This window comes from Cicer arietinum, chromosome 4 (genome assembly GCF_000331145.2).
Source record: "Cicer arietinum cultivar CDC Frontier isolate Library 1 chromosome 4, Cicar.CDCFrontier_v2.0, whole genome shotgun sequence".
NCBI classification, from domain to species: domain Eukaryota; kingdom Viridiplantae; phylum Streptophyta; class Magnoliopsida; order Fabales; family Fabaceae; genus Cicer; species Cicer arietinum.
Window position 1 is genome coordinate 11,848,164 of NC_021163.2, and position 23,541 is coordinate 11,871,704.

A 23,541-nucleotide genomic window follows, 5' to 3' on the forward strand; every position below is an offset into this window, starting at 1 on the left:
TGGTACATGATGATGTTGATATCACATATCAATGTCATGTAAGTGTGTTGATGTGAAATACACATATCAATGTCATGGAAGTGTGTTGATGTGAAATACAACGATACGTGGCATACTAAGTCAATGTGGCAAAATGACGCCGTTAATATTCTCTATAAAAGAGTATGATATGTGGCATACTAAGTCAATTTGGCAAAATGACGTCGTTAATATTCTTTATAAAAGAGTATGACGAAGACGAGAGAAAAATTAGTGGTATATGTACTTAATAGTGATGATATCACAAATCAATGTCACATACGGTGTTGTCGTGGAAAGTAAATGACATGTGGCATTCTAAGTCTGTATGACATTGATTGTGTATGTCACATTAATATTTTTTTGTAACAGAGCATAGCAAAGAGGGATGAAAAGTGAGTGTCTCGTGTCAACACCACATGGTAGTGGCGACATCACAAGTCAATGACATGTATGATTGATAACGTTTCAACAAATGTACTGAATCGTTGCAAGTAATCGAGTGTCAAATTCAAGAATTGCGTTTTACTATTGAATTATATTTAATTATTAAAATTAAACAAAAAATTTTCGAATTGATTAAAATAATATTTGCCTATGCAAATAATTCAATTGGTTTCATGACCTGCATCTATCTCTAGACTACAATATCATTAATTTATCATCCCAAATATTCGTAAAGTCCACATCTGTTTCAAAATACGAATCATAAAACATTTTAAAGTTGATCAAGCAATAAAAAGCATTAAGCACAAATATGAGAAAAATAATTCAATAAACTTATTCATATAACTAGAAATCAAAGATAAATAACGGTTTTATCTTGTTTCACTCGCCCCTAACAAATAGAGTTTAGTTACTCATGATAGAGATATAAAAGATAGAGATTAGAGAAGAATTACAAGAAAGATTCATTAATGATTCTGGATAAAATTGCTACAATGGTGTTAGAAACAACCGTTTATGAGTTTCTCTACTAGGGCACAAGTCTCCAAACTTCCAAATGGCAAAAAAGATTCCTACAAAATGAGGAAAAAAATATGTTTTTATACATTCAGCAGCGCATCATGCGCCCTAGGCGCAAAATTTGCGCTTCAGGTGCAATTGGACAGAGTCAGGAAGGTGTCGAAACGTGCCCCAAACGCGGGTTTTGCACTTCGGGCGCACAACATCTAATGTCTGACATTTACTGCATTTTTCTCCTCTTTCAAGTCCGAATTTGGTTATGATGTCTTCATGAAAATTGTAGCGATAAATCTTAGCTTTCATTTGTAATTGGTTTGACTCCAATTGAACATCTACAATTCTAGATATAACTGAAATACTCCACATATGTTATATTGATTTCTTACCAAAATTCCGCACTGCACTAAAACAAAGAAACAACGTAAAACTACAAAAAATCTTTACTTATTCAAAGAAATAAAAACATAAATATTTTATTAAATATAAAAACTAAAATCAACAAAATATATAAAATAACTTTTTAAATTAACTAATAATTAAAAATAAAAACAATAAAAAATATACATGGTACATGTGAGAATTAAAGTTTGTCCTATCAATATTTTTGTGTAAAGCTTTGTCCTATCAATATTTTTGTGATGCATCTTTACATAGAAGGACGAAAAGTAAGTGAAATGTGTCAATGACACATGAAAATGCTAACGTTACAAGTCAATGTCATGCGATTGTGATGACCTACAAAACTAATGACACGTAAAAATACTCAACTTATAGTAGTGAGTGATATAATATAAGACACATATACATTTTCAGAATAGAATTCCAGAATTTTGAGTGTCACACATCAATGCTCCAATACAATGCTTCATGATAATATTGACATGAAAAGACAATAACTCATAGAATATCTGGTCTAAACATATCTAAATCTTATTATTATTATTATTATTATTATTATTATTATTATTATTATTATTATTATTATTAATTTTAATGATTGTAATAATATTACTATTATTATTTTCGTTATTGTTATAAATTATTTTTATATTGAATTCTAGAAGGATGGTTGATGCTGATAATTGATTTTTAAAAGGGATATTATAATCTCGATAGATAACAATTTTTTAAAAACTGAAAAACTATAAAAATTGAAACTCCACTAAAATCATTTTAAATTGGTGTTTCAAAATTTAAAATTTCTCTATATTTATTTTTGAAGGTCCATTTTTTTTTCCTTCAAATTTTAAAGTAAGGCTGATCTCCCTTACTAATAATTGGAGTATGCAAAAATATAATCGTATAAAATAAATATAACTTTCTTAATAACAGAGTTGTCATCATTTTTTTAAAATTCTTTTGGAAGTATCCCAACTCAAGCACAATCAACTGGCAATCTGCATGTGATGATATAATAGTTTATGAAGGAAGTCAAAATCATTAAGTGAGGTTGGAGATGTAATTAGCATCTAAACACATTGATTAATGGAATGATTTCATTTAAATAAGCATGACAGATCCCAACTAATCAGATCATTGTCATCTACTATCTACTGATGAAGAAGAAGAGTCAACATTAATATTGAAATACTCTTATTTATTAAAAACAAAATGTAATGTTCATAATCATGTCCTCTTTTTGTCCTTATACAGAGAAATTAAGCCTTCAAGCATGAAGCCAGCAATACTATATCATATTAACTAGCTCTTCATCACTCTTAGGACCACACTCTTCATCACTGCACGTTCTCATCAATTTTTAATCCATCCATCAATATCTATGTATTTTTTTTTAATATCTCATGAAAAGAAGAAGTAGAGAGATACATTTTTCCAATTAATGTAAAACTTAGGAGATAACACATGCATTAGGATTCTCTTCCACACTAGAGTAATAGTAATGTGGTTGTCTCATCATATTCACAGGATAATGATATGCTTCACAAACATTCACATTAATACCAGCTGTTGAGTTTTTCTTTTCTTCCTTTTTCTCTTCTGTGACCTTCTTTTTCTCTTCTTTCTTAGGCTCCTTTGCTGCTCCAACAGATAGTATCTTAGGATTACATAACTTCCTCAACTTCCCTACGACATGCACAGGATCTATGTCTCCAGTTAAGGTTAATTTCTGCTCCTTCAAATCCATAGACACTGACTCAACACCTGCAAAAACCATGCATGGTTTATAAGCATGAAATAGAAAATAAAATATAAGAGATTGAAATTCCATATATACCTGAAATATTAGAGATTGCCTTCATGGCTTTTTTCTTTGTTTTGTCATCATGTACATCCACTTGCAGCACTATTTTCTGTCATTCACCAAATCAGAGGACTATTAGGAATTAGGACCCTAAAATCACTTCTCAACAATAAAAATTATGCCTTCATTTGATACATATTATAAAAATAATGAGTTTGATATTCAATAATTTAAAGGTTATTTTTTAGTGGTTTTTAAGAAAAACATAAATTGTTTTGAGAAACTATTATAAAAAAAAAATAAAAATTTAGTTGTTGTTAAAAATAACTTTTCATTTGAAATAGTTTTTAATTTTTTTTTAATGTAATAAATTGATGAAAACTTTATTTTTTTTAAAAAGTGATTTTTTATGAAAATATTTGTAGGAAACGGATTCTGTAACTTTCCTGAACAAAAGTCTTTTTTTTATTAAATTAAGGAGAAGCATAGGTTGAATTTATGACGTGAGATCTCAAACTTTGAATGTCAAGAACTACCGTACTTGTACTAAAAAATAAATAAATAAAGATAATCTTTGATGATGACGGAGTCATGCATGGGATTGGAAAGAGAGCAAAACTAAGAAGTGAAAAGTTTCAACAAACAAATTGAATACATTTTATTGGATCATAAAAAATAAAAATAAAAAAGTACTAGGTAGAAATTCTAACATTCATTGATGACTTTGCGGTGCAGCTATAAACGATAAGATAAAGTGAACTAAACAAAGGAATGGAAAGTGTGATGAAGCTAAACTAAGCTTGAAGATAAAGTGAACCAAACAAAGGAGAAGAAAATGTGATGAAGCTAAGCTAAGCTTGAAGGTATTTAAAGGGAAAAGAAAACATAGTGAGTGGAGAAAGAGAGAGAGAGAAGAAGTCAACTCAAGTCTTTGGAAAATTCGTGATTACATTGCAAGGTCATTTAGCAAAAGACACTTGTGTTCAACTTGAATTATAAAAAGGGTCTTTAGTCTTTACATATGCACGTTACAACTTACAAGTAGTGTTTATAATTAAGGACAATAACTTGTTTTGAGGGAACTTTCTGACCAATGACCCAATTAATAGTTGGGATCTATATTTTATAATGTTGAATTGTTTACTTCGCGAGCAACCCTCAAAAGATTAGCATAAAAATATTTGTGATGACCATTGTGGAATTAAATTCAACTCTTCTAAGTAGTACATAAGTTTTTTAATAATTTTTTTTCAACATAGCTAAGTCGTGTATCGTAAGTCACATTTATTTCAGTTGATGGACATGTTTTGGATTAGAAATGGACATATCTATGGATCACATAGTCTAGTTTAAGAAGGTTGTGTGATTAATTGAATGTAAAACCGATTTGATTTGGTATATTACTGTGAATCACCCCATTTTACGGATCGTAGGAAGTAAAATATACTTTTATTTGTTTTTGCTTCTCAATCCTTATGAATATTTGGCAATACTAGAGTATATGTAAATGTACTCCATTTTCAAGACTTTTTCTATTTTCAAATTGAAAAATCATCTCTTCCTTATCAAGACTTTTTCTATTCTACCTTAGCTCAGAAGCTTTTGGTAATTTCCTTGCATGTTTTGTTTTTGATTTTGTGGTGATAAAATTGATTTGAATTAATCGATTTCGTAAAATTGATTTTGATTAAAAGTGAGCTGAATGTAAAATGATATTATATTTAAAATGATATTATATTTAAATACATTTGTGTAAAAATAGATTGAATAATTAAAATTAATTTTTGAGGTAAAATCTTCAAATTACACATACCAAAAAAATTAGTATTCAATTATTTGATTTTTCTGTGACAGAAAGTTGTGTTAAAGTTGGATATACGTGAAGACACAATCAAGCAAAAAGCTAAGAAGGCAGCTTCTGGCCTTAAAGGTATTGATTGATTGAATACAATTGTGCTTTCTATTTTCAAAGAAGAAAAAACAAAACTTATAGATCATATATGTAGCATCAATTAATAGTCACTTGAGTTTTTAGTGATAAAATTTTGAGATTGTATTTGTATTATAATTTGCAGAGTTTGAGTGACTTTAAGTGGATATAAAAGACAAGAAACTAACATTAACCAGAGACATTGATCCAATACATGTAGTGACTGTTAATAATGATAAACAAACATTGATCTTAACGATGGTCTTTATTATGCGTGTACCTGAATTGGTGCAAAAAGTAGTGACCCTTAATAATGATAAACAAACATTGATCTTAGTTATGGTCTTTATTATCCTCTGAATTGGTGCAAAAAGTAATTTTTCAATGCACCTTGGATAAATTTTACGTATATTGTGCCCAAAATGATAAAATTGACACAAATAATTTTATTATTTTTTAAATTATATTTTTTCATTTATTACACATAGAGGTCATTTAACTTATGTATATTACCATAAAACAGCCTCCACGCATACATGTTTTACCAAAAGACCATAGTTGTCAGATATAGCATAAAAAACTCAAAAATTAAAACTCAATGAATGATCGTTAGAGAGATAGATATTTATGTACTACATATAATCCAGTGGTCCTGTGTATAATTCAATTGCTCAATCATTCAAAATACTTGCTTGAGGCTGTAAAGGATTAATAAACTATAACACCTCAAATTTCATAAGTTAATCTTTGGTATATGAGGTGGATTGTTATATTAATATACATGTATATTATTTTCATATATATATATATATATATATATTATGAAGTGGTATAACCAACACATCAACCTATTGTTATGATTTAATTTTTTAAAAGGAAAAATATATCAATAAAATTCAATCTAAGCACAAGGTGCACAAATAAGATCATAAATTATGCAATGTCATTAAAATATACATAAAAATTCTCCACAAATATATAGCTCTTATACAACACCAAAATCGCAACACAAGCAAAACCAAATAACCAAGGGAATCTTTCAATAATATGGAATGATTTATAAAAAAAATTGTTTTTGTGTTTAAGATGATCATAATTCAGATTCTTTTTATTGTTACATATTTTCTTCAGTGGCATATCTCCAAAGTGGAGGTCAAAAATATCTTTTTCAATTATGAGTTTCATGAGGAAGTTTATATAGTCTCTCTTCAAAGTGTTTCTCACAATTTAAGTAGAGTGTGCTAGTTGAAAAATGTTTTTTATGGTCCTAAACAAACTCATCGAGTTTGCTTTGAGAAATTCTCTAATATAACCACATAACTTGAGTTCTATTTTAGTGATCATGATTCAGTCTTGTTTCTCAATTCGCATTGTTGTCTTATACTTTCTTTATAATTTGATGACATGTGTATTAAAAGGGATGAATTTAGTGAGAATAATGAATTGAAATTTTAGTTAGCCAAACAGTTTGGCACGAAGGACTTAAATACTCTTCTCTATAACAGAATCATTAATATAACAATCAATTGATTGAGAATTAGTATAAAATTATTGTGCATTTCTTATTTCACTTATCTTTTTACTATAAATGTTCATAAAAATCTTATCTTCAAATGAATATAATCAAAATACTCAACATAGGTCATATTCAAAAAATTCATTTTGGTCTCAACTTGAACGCCCATATCATCTTTATTAACACATAAATTCCATCAAACTTTCAGCATAAATGCAAAGTTCACATGTTTAACATTTCACGTCCACAATCCATCATTCATTTTAGGCCGGTAGATATAGTGATATTTTCTTGATCACATGCAATTTGTATATAGAGTTCACATACAAACTCTATATACAATATTTTTTTGGTTTTCTTGATCACCCCAAACAAACCATATGCCCTTATTATCGACGTCATCACATATAATGATGGATAGGTAGATAAGCAATTTAACAAGAGTAATCTTCCATGCAAAAGAAATATTAATTTAAAGTATAATAATTGACAATGTCTTAGTATTAATTTCTTAATTTAATAAGATAAATTCTACGGTACTATAAAAAAAATGTATATCGGTATTATATATAAATATTTTGATCAATAATTTTCTTTAATTTGTCTACATCGATATTAGTGTAGTATCTATTAAAATTGACCAAATTAAAATTTTTATTATATTTATCTATTTAATTTTGACCTTGATAAAGAAATTGTTTTCATAATTAAAATTAAAATTATAATTTTAATTAAAATCGTAACAAAAAACATCATTTCAAAAGAGACGCAAAAGATGAAATTTAAATATTTAATGATGTCAAATTTAAAATATAATTAAATTTATTTATATATAACATATCATTAACTATTAATAATTTAATGAAATAATGTATGAATCTATTGTTTGACAAATTATAACTACTATATGAAAATTTGCGATTAACTATTCCAAATATAATAGCTAATTTGTAGTTAATCTTTAAAAACAAAAGACCCAAATATAATAGCTTAGTTAATCTCTAGAAAACAAAATATAGCTGTCGTAAAATGGATGGGGTAAAGATAGCTGTTTTCTTAAAAAATAACGGGGACTTATAGATACATTAAATTAATGTTTTGAAAATACATAATTTTCCCGGCACATAAACATATTTTTGTGTGTATTTTTAACATTGTGTATTTTCAAAAATTTAAATTTAATGTATTAAAAAATTTGAAAATCGGTACAAAGGTTAAATTTTTCAAAAAACACGTATTTCGCAAAACGTATTAATTTCTGAAACTAATTGAATTTAGTTCAATAGAAAAAATTATTATTATTATTTAAAAAAATAAAATAAATGGGTAGTTGGTATAAAATGCGGGGAAAGAATATAAGTGGGGTACATAGTAAAATTTTCTAAAAGATACTTATTAGCCGAGCCCAATCCACTTTATTTTGTAGAGGCCCATTAATTCATCGTCTCCATCAAATCAGAAAAACAAAACCCAGGCGCTTCAACTTTGCCCTTACATCAGAAACAAGTCCGATTCTCACTGAAGTAACTTGCCTGAAAACGAAGTCAGAGAATTTTCCCGGCCGCCAGTAACTGCGCCACAGTCGTTCAGGTTTTCATTTCTTCTTTTATTTTTTCGAATTTTCCTTTCGTAGCGCGGGAGATACGATTACAGAGATAATTTGCGGCCGCAATAGCCACCACGGCATAGTAGAGCTCCACTACGAACCGTGATTCAGTGCTAAAGCGGCGCGATCAACAACATAGTTAGTTCAGTAATGTAAACTAAACAGGTGGTAATTTTTTTGAGAAGCATATCATAAGGCATAAGGAAGAAGATTTAAAATTGTAAGAATTTTTTTCTTCTTTCTTTTGACAGAATTCTAAGAAATTTAAGAAGCTAAGGTTCAGCATCAGACCATTATAATTTATATGTACTTAGAGCAATCAACATGTGAAAAGGATTTCAAGTAACATACACATAATATGATAAGAAATTAGAAGCAGCCAAAATATTCAAAATAAACTGCGTTTGGATACTCATTTTTGCCTCAATTACGGCTTTAGACTTTCTTTTAGAACTCTAGCATGTGACTAATTTGCAAATGTAGCGGTTAATTCTATTGTTTTTTATAGGTAATTACTATTTGTTTTCTTTGAAATTCGTGAGTGTAATTAATTAATGAGATTTTATCAGCTACTATCTTCAAGGTTTTAAATAGCGATAGCAGGTTCATTAAGGATTTCCCGATTTCGGCCATTATGTATGTTGCATTAAGGATTGCAGTCATTGCAGTGTGAATGAATCACAACATTGCACTTAGTTTATTCAAATTATCATTACTATTATATAATGTATTATACTAGTTGACAGATTTGAGAAGGTTAAAATCAGAGAAGGAGGGAAGGTCGTGTTTAGATTTATCCCGCAAATGTTATTTTATCTTTCTAGATTGAAAAAAAAGGATTCTCATATATTTTCTTATGAGCGAGTGTTCGTTGCACTTGTAAAAGTGTTTCATCGCAGCCGTTTTTTGTGATTTTTCTTGACTATGTTAAAATGGAGAATAACAGTAACGGAGATTACCGATACTGTTTTGTCGCGGCCTTTTTCTCGGTCGCAATCCTTTTTTTAAAACCTTGACCATCTTGTTGTACTCATAAATTGGAATCTGAATTAGGGATTGTTGGAATTTGTTGAGCAGAGAAGATGAAGCAAGTAGTAGGAATGGTGGTTTCCAATAAAATGCAGAAATCGGTTGTGGTAGCAGTTGATAGATTATTCCACCACAAAGTGTTCAACCGATATGTCAAGCGTACCTCTAAGTTTATGGCTCACGACGAGAACAATCTTTGTAACATCGGTGACCGAGTAAGTATCGTGACTTATTTACATCTCTTGTACTAGTGTTGTTAAGTAGAGATACTATTGCGTTGTAGAATTTGAACAAATAGCTACTTTTGCGATTGACAACATTATCTTGTACAATTATGATTGGCTCTGTTCTTGGTTTTGCATGATAACTAAACAAGCAATGTTTCTGTGGCTGTCATTTCAGGTTCGGCTGGATTCTTCTAGGCCTTTGAGCAAGCGTAAACATTGGGTGGTTGCTGAAATTCTCAAGAAAGCACGCATATATGTTCCACCCTCTGCACCGGTGTCTCAAAATGTGAGCTCCAGCTCTGTATCACCTACAGCTACATCATGAATTGGCTCAAGGTATTATCAAGTTTATGTTGGCTAACAGATTTACAAGTTTTTAGCTGTTATTGTATGGAAGTGCAATTGGAAATAAAGTTTAGTTTAGTCAATTGATTTTCCAACTTTATGATGTTATGTGGCACGAGGTCCACTTTAGTCTAGTGCATATAATTGACATTAGTATGGTATATGGTACTGTGTTTTTTTGCAGTCACTTCTAATAATGAATTTGCAAGTTTTTGCTTATTGAATTTTCACTTGTTGTGTTGGTGAAGTAACTGAATATAATGGAAATGTGAATTTTATGGCAGGAGGAATTTTGATGTGGCATGTTCAAGAGTTGATTAGCTTGTTTGTTGTTGATGGGTTAGAATCAGTCCTCAGCAATTTCACATGAGGTCTAATAGAGACTATAATGTGTCATCTTTATTGTTATATGTGCAAATGAATTTAGTATAGGACGATCGCACAAAAGGATTTGTCTATCTGCAGATTTCTGATTTTCATATTAATTAATAAGAAGATATTTACATGTATTATTTGCATTGCATTTTCTTCAAGTTTCTTCAAAAACAATTATAATTGACGATCTTAGTAGGATTAGAGGTTTATAATATGGCTGGGAAGATTGAAATCTTGAAAACAGATCATGTATATGATTCATTATTAATGAGGCGTAAGGGGGAGATATCCCAAACAGTGTAGTCGATTCCAGGTCGCAGAAAATAGTGGTTAGTTCAAATTTTCAGTGTCACATATCGCAGATCCTAAACAATAGTCGTTTACTCAAATTCAGCTATAGTCTTTATTTGACAATATTAATCCCAACTATTGAAGACATTAATTTGAGATAACAAATTGAAACGTCTAAATGAGTTTTATATACTGATGATGAGTACTAAATTTAGTGAACTGGTGATAAAGATATAGATGCATAGACACTGATGTCTTACTCTTCATGTAAGCATGGACTCATGGTTATGGTAATAATAATGGGACTTGGTTTCTTTATTAATAAGATAAAAATTGTGGAGATTAATCAAACTCAAAAAAACAATGGATAGGGGGAATAGTTTTTACCTCAGATTGACTAGTGGAAGCAGCAAATTCAGTGCTATAAGTAAATATAATAGATAGATGACACGTTTACATTAAGCTAAAAAATGCTAATGTAACTTGAATTTGAGTATGATAGAAAAATTAGGTAGGTTTGCGGTGTCACTTTTTAGTGGATTCTCAAGTACATTAGGTACGTTATATAGTTTAATTTCATTTATGTCCTGTTTTTCTATTTGTGGGGTACAATGCTTTACTCTTGTCTTTCATGATCAACTATTCCGAATCAATGTTTTTAATACCAAGCATGAGGCTAAATCAGTTCAACCTTGTGAACATCTGGTTAACGGTTCGACTAATTGATCTAATTGTTTAAAGTTTGAGTTTAGAAAAAGTAGGTGGAATGTTTAATTTTAGCCATGCAATAAATCTTTTAAGCTCCACGACTTAAGATCGAAGGCGTGTCCGGGTGACACATGTCAATGTTCGATACCGATGCAACACTAACACTTTAATCATATTTAATTAATTTATTTTTTTAAATTATTAGTACATCGACGTATTAATGTCGTATATGGTGTATGTTATATCTAATTATTTGCTTAAATGAATTTAATGTGTCTTCTTTTAAAACATGTGGAAGTTATCGTGGACATATTGATATTCTTTTTAGCTACAAAACATTGCCAAAATTCTTTGCACATAAACTTTTGAAAACTTGTGCTGTTAATGTTATGCCATATTTATTATAATAAAACTTTTAAGCTCCACAACTTAAGATCGAAGGCGTGTCCAGGTGACACATGTCAATGTTCGACACCGATGCAACACTAACACTTTAATCATATTTAATTAATTTATTTTTTCAAATTATTAATACATCAATGTATTAATGTCGTATCTGATGTATGTTATATCTAATTATTTGCCTAAATGAATTTAATGTGTCTTCTTTTAAAACATGTGGAAGTTATCGTGGACATATTGATATTCTTTTTAGCTACAAAACATTGCCAAAATTCTTTGCACATAAACTTTTGAAAACTTGTGCTGTTAATGTTATGCCATATTTATTATGGCTTTGTTAGCTTGTAAGTTTGTTCTGTATGATTAAGATGTAGATGCAATTATTGTTTATAATTTCACTGATTGAACAATTACAGCAAAGGATGGTTTCTATTTCCATTATCATCCAATCATGTGAAGGAACATATGGATGAAATTGCCATAAGATATGCTTACTTTCAATATAAGCAATTATGAATCAATAAAAATTAATATATTTAATTTATCGAGCAAAATTATTTATATTTAAGGCAAGAGGAATTACAGAATGAAGGAGTGTTCATGATGGTATGGCATGATCCTGCTATTTTGAGTGAGAAAGTGGTGGTTGGTTATAGAAAAGATTTTTTAGCTACAAAACATTGCCAAAATTCTTTGCACATAAACTTTTGAAAACTTGTGCTGTTAATGTTATGCCATATTTATTATGGCTTTGTTAGCTTGTAAGTTTGTTCTGTATGATTAAGATGTAGATGCAATTATTGTTTATAATTTCACTGATTGAACAATTACAGCAAAGGATGGTTTCTATTTCCATTATCATCCAATCATGTGAAGGAACATATGGATGAAATTGCCATAAGATATGCTTACTTTCAATATAAGCAATTATGAATCAATAAAAATTAATATATTTAATTTATCGAGCAAAATTATTTATATTTAAGGCAAGAGGAATTACAGAATGAAGGAGTGTTCATGATGGTATGGCATGATCCTGCTATTTTGAGTGAGAAAGTGGTGGTTGGTTATAGAAAAGATTGAACAGGTCAAGGCAATAATTAAGAATCCATGATAACAGAAAGTATATTATAATGTCATGAAATTTTTACTTGTCCAGTGAAGTTAAACATTACATTATATATATATATATATATATGCCTCCTACCAAAAATATTCTTTAAGCTTAGGCATTGTAGTATCTTTACCTTTGGTATAAGGTGTTTATTTTTTATGTTAAAAGATCATTAATATGACAGAGACAATCTCTTTTAATAAACTTTTAGCTTAACTGAACTTATGAAAACAGCTATCTTATTTGAAAATCAAAATACAAACACTGTATATATTTATCTCCCGTTATATGTAATTCCTTTATATTTCTATCTTTTGTTTTACAAAAAGTATGTGTTAAAGTTTTAAGGACACACAAGCAATATATGTAAATAAAAATACACATGTAATATCTAACCTATTTTCACAAGGAAATATAATGTAATTCGTAAATAATTTTAGTGAAAGTGTTACTTCATCGTTTACTGAATTGTAGTGTATTCTATGTTTTAGTTTTTTTAATGATAATAACAAGTTAACAACTCATGGAATATAATAATGGTGTAATGTGAATTTGTAAGCGTATAAACTAAGTAGAGAAACACTTTTCTTCATTTTTCTTACATTACACTTCACTCTGTCTTTCAATCTTTGCGGACCCCACCATATTAAAAACAATCTATCTCTCATAAATTCGCATAAATAACTTCACATTCCTATGTTTTTCATTCACCCGCCATTCCAAACAAAAATCAGCATACCACACTGCAATTACACAGTGCTATACTGTACTCATTTTTCTCTTCTATTGCTTCGTTTAACCCCCCAAAACGGTGCCGTATCAACCACCATTCTATCAAACAGTTTTTTAATTTAAAAAATAAAATAAGAGAGAAATTCTTCAATGACGTTAATTCTGTTATGCTTATTTCCTCTTTGCTTTCAACTTTTTTTCAATTTCGCACTTTCTCTCTCCTCCGATGGTCTCGCACTTCTGTCTCTTAAATTCGCCGTCGACCAATCCGAGGACGGCTTCTTCTCCGATTGGAACGGTGGCGATTCTAACCCGTGCGGTTGGTCGGGAATTTCCTGCGGTAACATCTCCGGTATTCCAGAGCCACGAGTTGTCGGAATTGCCCTCGCCGGAAAATCTCTCCGCGGCTATATTCCATCGGAGCTCGGCACGCTTCGCTACCTCCGTCGTCTTAATCTTCATGACAATGAATTCTACGGCGTTGTTCCAATGCAGCTCTTCAAAGCCACTGCACTTCACAGCATTTTTCTCCACCGTAACAACCTCTCCGGTCCGTTTCCACCCTCCGCATGCACCGTTCCGCGCCTCCAAAATCTCGATATTTCAGACAATTTCTTCTCCGGCAACATTCCTAACGATATCAAGAAATGTAAGCAGCTTCAACGGCTTCTCCTAGCAAGGAACAAATTCTCCGGAGAAATTCCGTCTGGCGTGTGGTCGGAGCTCGATAACCTAGTTCAACTCGACCTATCCGCTAACGATTTCAAAGGTTCAATCCCGGATGATATAGGCAACCTTGTTTCCCTCTCAGGCACATTGAACCTATCATTCAACCACCTCTCCGATCAAATTCCAAACTCACTCGGGAAATTGCCAGCCACCGTGAGCTTCGACCTCAGAAACAATAACCTCATCGGCGAGATTCCCCAAACGGGAACATTTTCAAACCAGGGCCCAACTGCATTCCTCGGTAACAAAGACCTGTGTGGATTTCCACTTCGAAAATCATGCACAGGTTCAAACCGAGACTCAGGTTCCAGTTCATCTTCTCACAAAGACGAACAGAGTAACCGCTCTAAAGGGCTCAACCCTGGTTTGATTATTGTGATCTCAGTAGCCGATGCTGTTGGAGTCGCTCTTATTGGACTTGTGATTGTCTATGTTTATTGGAAAAAGAAAGACAATGACAATGTGGGTAGTTGCAATAGGAAGAGAAGGTTTGGTGATGAGGATGAGGATGAGGATGAGAAAGGGAATGGTTGTTCTTTGCTTCCTTGTATTAGTGGTTTGAATTTGAAGAATGAGGAAGATAATGAAAATGGTGAGGTGGAGATAGATAAGGGAGGGAAAGGGGAAGGTGAATTGGTGACAATTGATAAAGGTTTGAAGATTGAACTTGATGAGCTATTGAGAGCCTCAACATATGTGTTGGGGAAGAGTGAATTGGGGATTGTGTATAAGGTGGTGCTTGGAAATGGGGGGCCAGTGGTTGTGAGGAGATTAGGAGAGGGTGGAGAAGAAAGGTATAAGGAGTTTGTAGCTGAAGTACAAGCCATTGGGAAGGTGAAGCATCCTAATATTGTGAGATTGAGAGCTTATTATTGGGCACATGATGAAAAGCTTCTTATAAGTGATTTCATCTCCAATGGCAATTTGGCACATGCACTTCGAGGTTAGTTCTTCTTGTTTCATAATTTTAAATTATTGCTTTCATTTGTTTTTTGTTTTCAAATTGGATTCAAGGTTTTAACTTGTCACTAATATTGCAATCAAATATGGTTGATGTGATGGTATATAAAGTTTTAAAAACGATCTGCCATCATATTCATGATGAAAGATCAAAATATTTTTCTGTCGTTGCAATTACTTTGAAATTGCATTTATAGTAGCATAAATTGTAGGATTTTTTCTATATATCCTTTTTTTAAAAAAACAAACCACATTGCCAGATTTTAAAAAAATAATACAAAAATGTCTTACTCTTCGACACTACTAGATAATTGCATTCTCGATCTACGACATCATGAAGGATTTTTTTGTAAATTCAACAGAATCGCATCTCCAGGATGCGATCATGTACTAGACGTATAATTTTTTTTTCCTTCACATTCTTCCAATTACAAAATTAATAATTATAATATTTATAATAGTAATATTATTATTATTATTATAATATTTTAAAAAACAAAATATTATGAATAAATAAAAATAATAAAATAAAATTATACTAACAATAGTAATAATAATAATAATAGTAGTAGTAATAATAATAATAAAATAATTATAAAGTAAATTATATTATAAACTTAAAAGTAAATACATTAAAATGAAGAGAGAAAAAAACGTAGATATGCACGAAACGAAGGCTTAAAATAGTCTATGAAATATCCTTATCCCATTTATCGTTATATTCTCATTATAAACTTAAGATCGTTTCTATTTCAATTTTGGTTCCTGAAGCTTCGTATGTGTGACTATGCATAATCGAACTTTGTATGATCTTGTAAGAGTGCAGAATTTGTGCATGTACAAGGCACATTCAATTTAACAATCACCCACAATTCACCATTTTTGCATTTTGAAGCTCTACATCTAAACAAACAATTTGACTTTGAACAATTAATAACGTATCTTCCTAAATCTAATTTTTGTACCACAAAATTCAATTATTGTTTTAAATGACTGTTAACGGTTCAGATTTTATGAACGTAATAAATGTTTGTCAAGAATGAGGATAATGATCAAAATGAAGATCAACTAGTTGCTAGTGGTTATAATCCACATAAAGATTATAATGAGGATAATGATCAAAATGATGATAGAACAACCTCAATTCGTTCATAGGGCTACACGAGTTCGGCAATCGTCTTGTGGAACTGGAGGATATTTAGATGGAAATCATTAATTTAAATTTTATGTATTTTTTTTCTTCCAATTTGTGGTATTTTTTTTTATTTAATGTATTTTATTTGTTTAACTTAATTAATTTTATTTTATTAATATAATTTACTTTATTATTATTATTACTATTATAAATATAATTTTATTTTATTATTTTAATTTTAATTTATTAATAATATTTTGTTTTTAAAAATATTATAATTATAATAATAATAATTATTATTATTATTACCATTAAAAATATTATAATTATTAATTTTGTAATTACAAAAATGTGAGGAAAAAAAATTATATGTTTAGTACATGATCCATCCTGGGGATGTGACCTTCAATTGCATTTTAAAAAAAAAAATTCTTAAAGACGTCTCAAACCATACATGCGATGATCAAGTAGTGCCAAAAAGTAGAGCAGTTTGATATTATTTTATGTGTATGTTTTTTTTTTTAAAAGAAATATTTTTTTTAAAAGAAATATTTTTTATAAAAAAAAGCCCTAAATTGTATCTAACCTAAATATCTTTACATATTAAAAATTGTAACTAGGACTACTATTTAAAACTTTTTTTTTAATTGTTTTAATTTTAGAAAAAGATTTTAGATGCAAAATAGATGCATTGATAAAGTCACAGTTTCACACTTTTGTGCCTTTCATTCAAGACAGAAAACTGAGTTTCTTAATGAAAAATGGTGCTTTTGATTCATTTTGTATATTTCATCTTATGGGCTACATTTCTTCAATATGAAGCATTTGAGTCTCTACAACATTCACAACATCATAATGGACCCCACTAAAATTGTTTTCATACTCTTTCCCTTTTCTTCACGTATATCTCACTTTTATTCATAGATCAGAAGAAAAATTAAAATCAAGACACATTTTTAACTGCAACTAAGAATATCACTAATTTCAAAATCAATTTTGTGATTGTTAAGTCAATTTTATCCATTATGAAATTTGGACGCAACACACAACTAAACATAATGCATGTTTATTTTTATGTTGAGATAACGTGATTTTGGAAAAACGACAATAATTTGTTTTTGTATAATCACGTTGAGACATATGTAGTTAATCTCAGATAGCGGCGCATCGCGGCCAACTCCGAAACCGAGATAACGGGTTGCGGGATACAAGAATGACCTCTACATGAATAATACTATATAAACATGCATAATTAAACAATATCTCAAATTCATAGTCTTAATCAAAACATACTTTAGATACCAAATAGTCTTAATCAAAATATAGATTTAAATATCAAATATCATCATCTTTTTCAACATAGTAGAGTAATAAAATAAAAAAATATTAAAATTAAAATGCATGTTATAGGAATCAAAGATCATCATCATCTTCAACATAGTCTTGTTCCTTTTCTTCCTCCTCCTCTTCCCCATCAACTTCAATATATTATTCGCTCTCCTCATCCTAATCATCTTCAACATAAATAGGTTCAACTTCTTCAACATCTTCTTCTACCACCAGTTCTTTTGATATTGCTTCTTGTGCAATTGCCTTAGATGCACTTGCAGCTGCCTTTTCTTTTGATGCTCGCTTAGCGTAGACCACCGGCTCATTAGCCCCACTTGCATTGACAACATCAGTCCAAGTTAGATTATCACCGGCATAAACTAATTCTTCAACAGGTTCACCATCTTCCCCCAAGTCTCCCACTTCAAATTCATTGATATAATCATCATCATCATTCAAGACGATTGGATCAATCACATCACGACAATCATAGCGCTTGTTTCACTTCGAATTCTCCTTATGTCAGCTACATCGCCATTACACATCATTGTCAATTTGAACTTCCATCTCATTTAATATTCCATCTTTTAGTGCTTGTTTCTCATCATAATCTGTCTGCAACAATAGCTTACAATCTGGTGGTATTTTTCTGCAGCTTTTTACGTATCCCTTTATTCCTAACTGATGTTGTCTTGCTCTAGTAATTCCTCCCGTAGTTTCAACTTGACAGAAATCACATGTCACCCTCTTCCTATTATTCTTGTCTTTTATACTATTAAATTGTCATGCTAGGTCAACATTATCACCGGTTGGTTTAAACATTACAGATTGTGGGGTTGCAGATGATGTCGTCATGGCTGTTTGCAGAACAAAAGGAAGTAGAAAAAAAACAAAGAGAAGTAAATTAAATTAACAAAAAAAAATTAAATTAACAGAATAAAAAAAGAAGTAAAAAGAATTAAATTAAATTAAATTAACAAAAACAAATTAAATTAAATTAATAAAATAAAAAAAGAAATAAAAAGAAATAAATTAAATTAACAAAAACAAAAAATAGAAGTAAATTAAATTAACAAAAACACAAACAAAAATAGAAGTAAATTAAATTAAATTAAATTAACATAAACAAATTAAATTAACATAATGAAAAAAGAAGTAAAAAGAATTAAATTAAAAAAAAACAAAAAACAGAAGTAAATTAAATTAACAAAAACAAATTAAATTAAATTAAATTAAAAGAAATAAAAAAAAAAAAGTAACAGAGGAGAAAGGACCAAAACAGAAGGGACGGAGAAAGGAATAGAGAAACGAACGTGAGGAGAAGAACGATGAGACGCACTAAAGAACGCAATGAAGAAGAACAACACAAAAAACGATGAGAACGATGAGGAAGTGGATCTCTAAAATCTGAAGGGCGTATTACCAAAATTACCTCTAAAAGATTTTAAAATTTAGGGCTAAAATTGGTTTTTCACGAAAAAAAGGATTTTCCAGATTTTTTCACGTTTTTTAAGGTTTTCAAAACCACGACCCGGAACGCGACCCGCGAATGCGCCCAGGTCACGTGTGAACCCTCTTTTCTCTGCGCCGCCGCGACTATGTCACCCGCTGCTTCGCTCCAACGCGATCCCGCCACAAACCGGCGCTATTGACTACCTAGGTTGAGACTATTGTAATTTTGTCAATCTCGTTGCGAAACTAAACATAAACATGTTAAATAATGATCAAAATCAATGTTATGATTTTTATAAAACTCATGTAAGAGTGAATAGGCTGGTTGGTACTTCAGATTTTAAGTGTCAGTCAAATTAATCACTAAATTTTACTAATTAGTAAATACATTATTGAAATTGTAAAATATTAATTATAATTTCATATTTAAACTTTTATATTAATGTGGTCACTCCAGGACTAGTTTGTCTATGAAATTTAAATTTTTCATTGACTAATTTGACCATAATTATTTAATGCACAATTAAAATTACTCTTAAATTTATCTCTGAGATGACAAAATTTTATCGATAAATTTGTCTCTAGAAAAATGACATTGATGTGAAATCAACATAGATAAACTACATATTAATTACATTGTCACACCAAGATATCTAACGACAAAAATTTACACAGACTATTTTGATTGATATTTTACAATGTTAGATATGTATTATCAATTATCAAAGTTTAAGGATTAATTTGCCAAACTCTTATAATTTCATGGATCAATTTGCATATATTCACTCCATAATTTAATGCAATAATGTTTTAGTCCCAATGAAAATGTAATTTTATTCGAACTTCAAAGTGTAGCTTTTGTTATAATCACACTGCTTTACCTTAATTATGACATTTTTCATTGCAAATCCAAACATGCATTTAACATATTATATAATGATCAAAATCAATTTTACAATTTTAAACTCAATTTTACCTCCTTCAAAATGGAATCCAAATAAGCACTAAGAGTAATTCAATTCAACTAATGGTTTAGTTAATCCTATTTCACTTATATGTACAGGTAGAAATGGCCAACCATCTTCAAACCTTTCATGGTCAACAAGGTTAAGAATTGCCAAAGGAATAGCAAGGGGCTTATCCTATCTTCATGAGTGCAGTCCTAGAAAATATGTACATGGTGACATAAAACCCTCAAATATCCTACTTGACAATGACTTACAACCCTACATTTCTGATTTTGGTCTTAATAGACTAATCAGCATCACAGGTAACAACCCTTCAACTGGTGGATTCATGGGTGGAGCTTTACCTTACATGAAATCATCATACAAAGAAAACAGAACCAATAACAACAATTACAAAGCGCCCGAGGCGCATGTACCTGGTTGTAGACCAACACAGAAATGGGATGTTTATTCATTAGGAGTTGTTATGCTTGAATTGTTAACAGGGAAGTCACCAGAATCATCTCCCATGTCGTTGTCGTTGTCGTCATCGGTTTCTGTGGTGGAAGGTTATGAGCTGGTAAGATGGGTGAGAAATGGGTTTGATCAACAAAGTCCTTTATCTGAAATGGTTGATCCATCTTTGTTACAAGAAGTGAGAGCTAAGAAAGAGGTATTGGCTGTGTTTCATGTTGCACTTGCTTGTACTGAAGGTGACCCTGAAGTTAGGCCTAGAATGAAAATTGTCTTTGAAAATCTTGAAAAGATTGGAAGGTAATAATAATCTCTTGATACAGAAGATAATTAACACTCACAAGGCTGCAAAATGCAAATCTTGCTTCCATCTTTGGGTTAATTAGCCATTTGACTAGGAGATATAAAGTTCTTTTGGTGGCTGAAGTGGATGTGTTAAAAGAGCATATTGATAAGTAGGTCAGAGATTTTATTCCCACCCTCAACACAATTCTAACAATACTGACATCACGTTGACTTTTCAAACAAAAATAAACCCCTTAACTTGTGTGTTTATAAGTTAGGTAAATTTTCGGAAATTGTAATTATCTTGTTTGGTGAAGTATCAGTAAAGTTGCTTGATATCATTTGAATTTTGTTCTGGACTCTTTTCCTCGAAGGTTTTTTTTTTCTTCATAAAATCCTCAAAGATTCTTTTTGAATGGACCTTTTAATATTAAAATGTTCGAGTTTACCAACTTATTCAATATTGTTATATTAGAAACTTTTCTAATTTCTTTAAAAAAAGAAAAGCAAAAGATCAAAGATCAAAGATATAAAACAACAATAAGTGTTTAGTATTTTTCTCATGTACTATTTAGCGTTTGAAATATTAGGTTGGTTAATTTACCCTCAATTACTTTTTAGTTGGTGTAAACTAACTATCTATTATTTAAGGTGTATTTCACAATTTTTAATTATAACTTACTAATTTTACGTCAAAGCAATGTCAAATCTTTTTGATAATTGATCTGGATTGGACCAATGAGGTGGAACCTGCAAACACTTGAACATTCAAATGAATATCTATTTGATAAGAGTGAGATATATTAAAATAGCAAAAGTGTACCTTTCATGGTGTGAGAACCATGACATTTATAGTGTAAGTCATTGGGTTTATTGAGGACAAAAGCATTTAAATTCGGCAGATATTTCGCTGTGATTCTCGGTGTTGTCTGATCCTGACCGTTGGAATTAGGGGCGACACTATTCTAAAATGTTCTGAGTGCTGACTTGGGCATTGCAACATTGGGCCTACGTATGTTAGTTAAAGTGAGTTTGGCCTTGAGCAGCCCAGAACAACAATCTTACCTAAGGAAAAAATTGATGGATGTACACTAGTCAATTGATCACATAATCGAATGTCTTGTACATCAAGATTTGTGGTTCCAAATTTCTGAAAGAACTACCTGATTTCTCAAAAGCCATAAATCTTTTTCCCAAAGAAGTTTTCTGCAGAGAATCTTGTTATATTGGACTTGTCACATAGCCAAGTGGAAAAGCTTTGGTAACTGAATATGTGTCTTCCAGATTAAATTTCTCTTAATGCAAGGAATTAGAAACTAATAACTTAAACTTATGTTTGATGTCACTATTTGTTTTGTTTTGTAGCAGGACCTAATTAATTTAAAAGAAGTTGAACTTTCTAATTCAAAATATAAAATATACTTGTTATTTGTTCTGGTTTTTCATGCATTTCAAATATCTGAAGGATTGCAGAAGTACAGGTATGAAACAAAGCACCAAATCAAGTTGTCCCTGCCGGTCACTTTGCAAAACTTAAAATGCTCATTTCCTACACAACACATACAAATCATTTAATAACTCATCTATGCAATAGTTCCTAATAATCATATTCTACAACCTCTTAGCCACTAGTAGAAAATTGAGTTTTTAATTCAGCAGATTTAAGTCGGTTATGTGCCGCCCGACTTAATAAATGAGGCAGAGGTATATTTAAGTCGGTTGCGTATGTAAACGAGTTAACAAAATGAGGCGGTGACAATTTTGTAAATATGTAAAACACTATTAACACGGTTAGATTGACAACCGATTTAAGAAATACGGTAAAAATAAAATTAAAAAATTAATATATCCCATCATACTCCACGTGGCTAAATCATTTAATTGGTAAACTACTTAATAAAATAAAACTGTGGCAATTTTGTAAATATTTAAAATTTACTTAATGCGGTAATATTGATAATCGACGTAAAAGATAAAATGTCATGCCATTTAATAAAATGAGGCGGTGACAATTTGTAAATATTTAAAACTTGTTTAATGTGGATATATAGATAACCAACCTAAGGATAAAACGTCCTTTAGAATGAGGGGTGTCAATTTTGTAAATATTTATGCCATTTAATAAGATGAGGCGGTGACAATTTTGTAAATATTTAAATATTTAACACTTGTCTAACGCGGGTATATTGATAACCGACTTAAGGTAAAACATAAAATGAGGCGGTGACAATTTTGTAAATATTTATGCCATTTAATAAATGAGCTGTGGCCGTTCTGTAAATATTTAAAACTGGCGGTTATATTGACAACGGATTTAAGGCAAGTTAAAAAAATAAATAAAGATGTCAGTGTATTTAGCATTTTATCTTCTCGCTCCCATAACATATGCGCTCGAAACCTCTTCTTTCGATTCCCATTCCTAACCTCTGTATCGTCATCACTTCATCAATTCATTACAACTTGGATTCGACTTTACAACCGTTGCCGTTTTATCGTCATCACTTCATCAATTCATTAAGACAGGTTTGATTCTCAAATTAAATTACATATTTTACCTATTTCATTTTTTAGAATTTGTGTGTGGACATAATAGGGAGCAAAACAGTAGTATTTTATATAGAAAGCATATAGATAGTAAGGTGTAAACTTATAAATGTAGTATTTTATTTTATGTGTTAAAGACATTAGACATGAATATTGTTAGGGTGAGTTTGTTTTAGAACGGAGGGATTGCAACGTTCTTTTGTTAAATCTAAATCAATTAAGTT

The 23,541-nt window shown here is 30.4% G+C and overlaps 3 protein-coding genes across 6 annotated transcripts; 2 read left to right on the top strand and 1 right to left on the bottom strand.

Moving 5' to 3' along the window:
- Positions 1 to 2,566: 2,566 nt before the first annotated feature.
- On the bottom strand, positions 2,567 to 4,121 carry LOC101510144 (heavy metal-associated isoprenylated plant protein 12-like). The gene is made up of 3 exons (XM_004496463.4): positions 3,898 to 4,121; positions 3,221 to 3,296; positions 2,567 to 3,147 (listed from the first exon to the last, which is right to left on the bottom strand). Exons 1-3 carry the CDS (start codon positions 3,901 to 3,903, stop codon positions 2,834 to 2,836), a joined length of 396 nt encoding a protein of 131 aa, XP_004496520.1. The 5' UTR covers positions 3,904 to 4,121; the 3' UTR covers positions 2,567 to 2,833.
- A 3,944-nt stretch (positions 4,122 to 8,065) lies between these two features.
- On the top strand, positions 8,066 to 10,352 carry LOC101510466 (uncharacterized). 4 transcript variants are annotated; one of them, XM_004496464.4, is made up of 4 exons: positions 8,066 to 8,223; positions 9,293 to 9,483; positions 9,671 to 9,831; positions 10,125 to 10,352. In XM_004496464.4, the coding sequence occupies exons 2-3, from the start codon at positions 9,322 to 9,324 to the stop codon at positions 9,818 to 9,820; spliced, it is 312 nt and encodes a 103-aa protein (XP_004496521.1). In that variant the 5' UTR covers positions 8,066 to 8,223; positions 9,293 to 9,321; the 3' UTR covers positions 9,821 to 9,831; positions 10,125 to 10,352. The 4 variants fall into 4 exon arrangements, with proteins under 4 accessions (XP_004496521.1, XP_004496522.1, XP_073223176.1 ...); XM_004496465.4 differs by having other exon boundaries at positions 9,317 to 9,483; XM_073367075.1 differs by lacking the exon at positions 8,066 to 8,223 and adding an exon at positions 8,263 to 8,459.
- A 3,069-nt stretch (positions 10,353 to 13,421) lies between these two features.
- Positions 13,422 to 21,123, top strand: LOC101511014 (receptor protein kinase-like protein ZAR1). Its single transcript, XM_004496466.3, has 2 exons — positions 13,422 to 15,134; positions 20,131 to 21,123. Exons 1-2 carry the CDS (start codon positions 13,613 to 13,615, stop codon positions 20,790 to 20,792), a joined length of 2,184 nt encoding a protein of 727 aa, XP_004496523.1. The 5' UTR covers positions 13,422 to 13,612; the 3' UTR covers positions 20,793 to 21,123.
- Positions 21,124 to 23,541: the final 2,418 nt, after the last annotated feature.

Coding starts and splice junctions, on each gene's coding strand:
- LOC101510144 (XM_004496463.4), bottom strand. Junction 3,148..3,220: donor GGCAATCTCTAATATTTCAG/GTATATATGGAA, acceptor TGGTTTTTGCAG/GTGTTGAGTCAGTGTCTATG.
- LOC101510466 (XM_004496464.4), top strand. CDS start 9,322: ATGAAGCAAGTAGTAGGAATGGTGGTTTCCAATAAAATGCAGAAATCG. Junction 9,484..9,670: donor TTTGTAACATCGGTGACCGA/GTAAGTATCGTG, acceptor CTGTCATTTCAG/GTTCGGCTGGATTCTTCTAG.
- LOC101511014 (XM_004496466.3), top strand. CDS start 13,613: ATGACGTTAATTCTGTTATGCTTATTTCCTCTTTGCTTTCAACTTTTT. Junction 15,135..20,130: donor TTTGGCACATGCACTTCGAG/GTTAGTTCTTCT, acceptor TTATATGTACAG/GTAGAAATGGCCAACCATCT.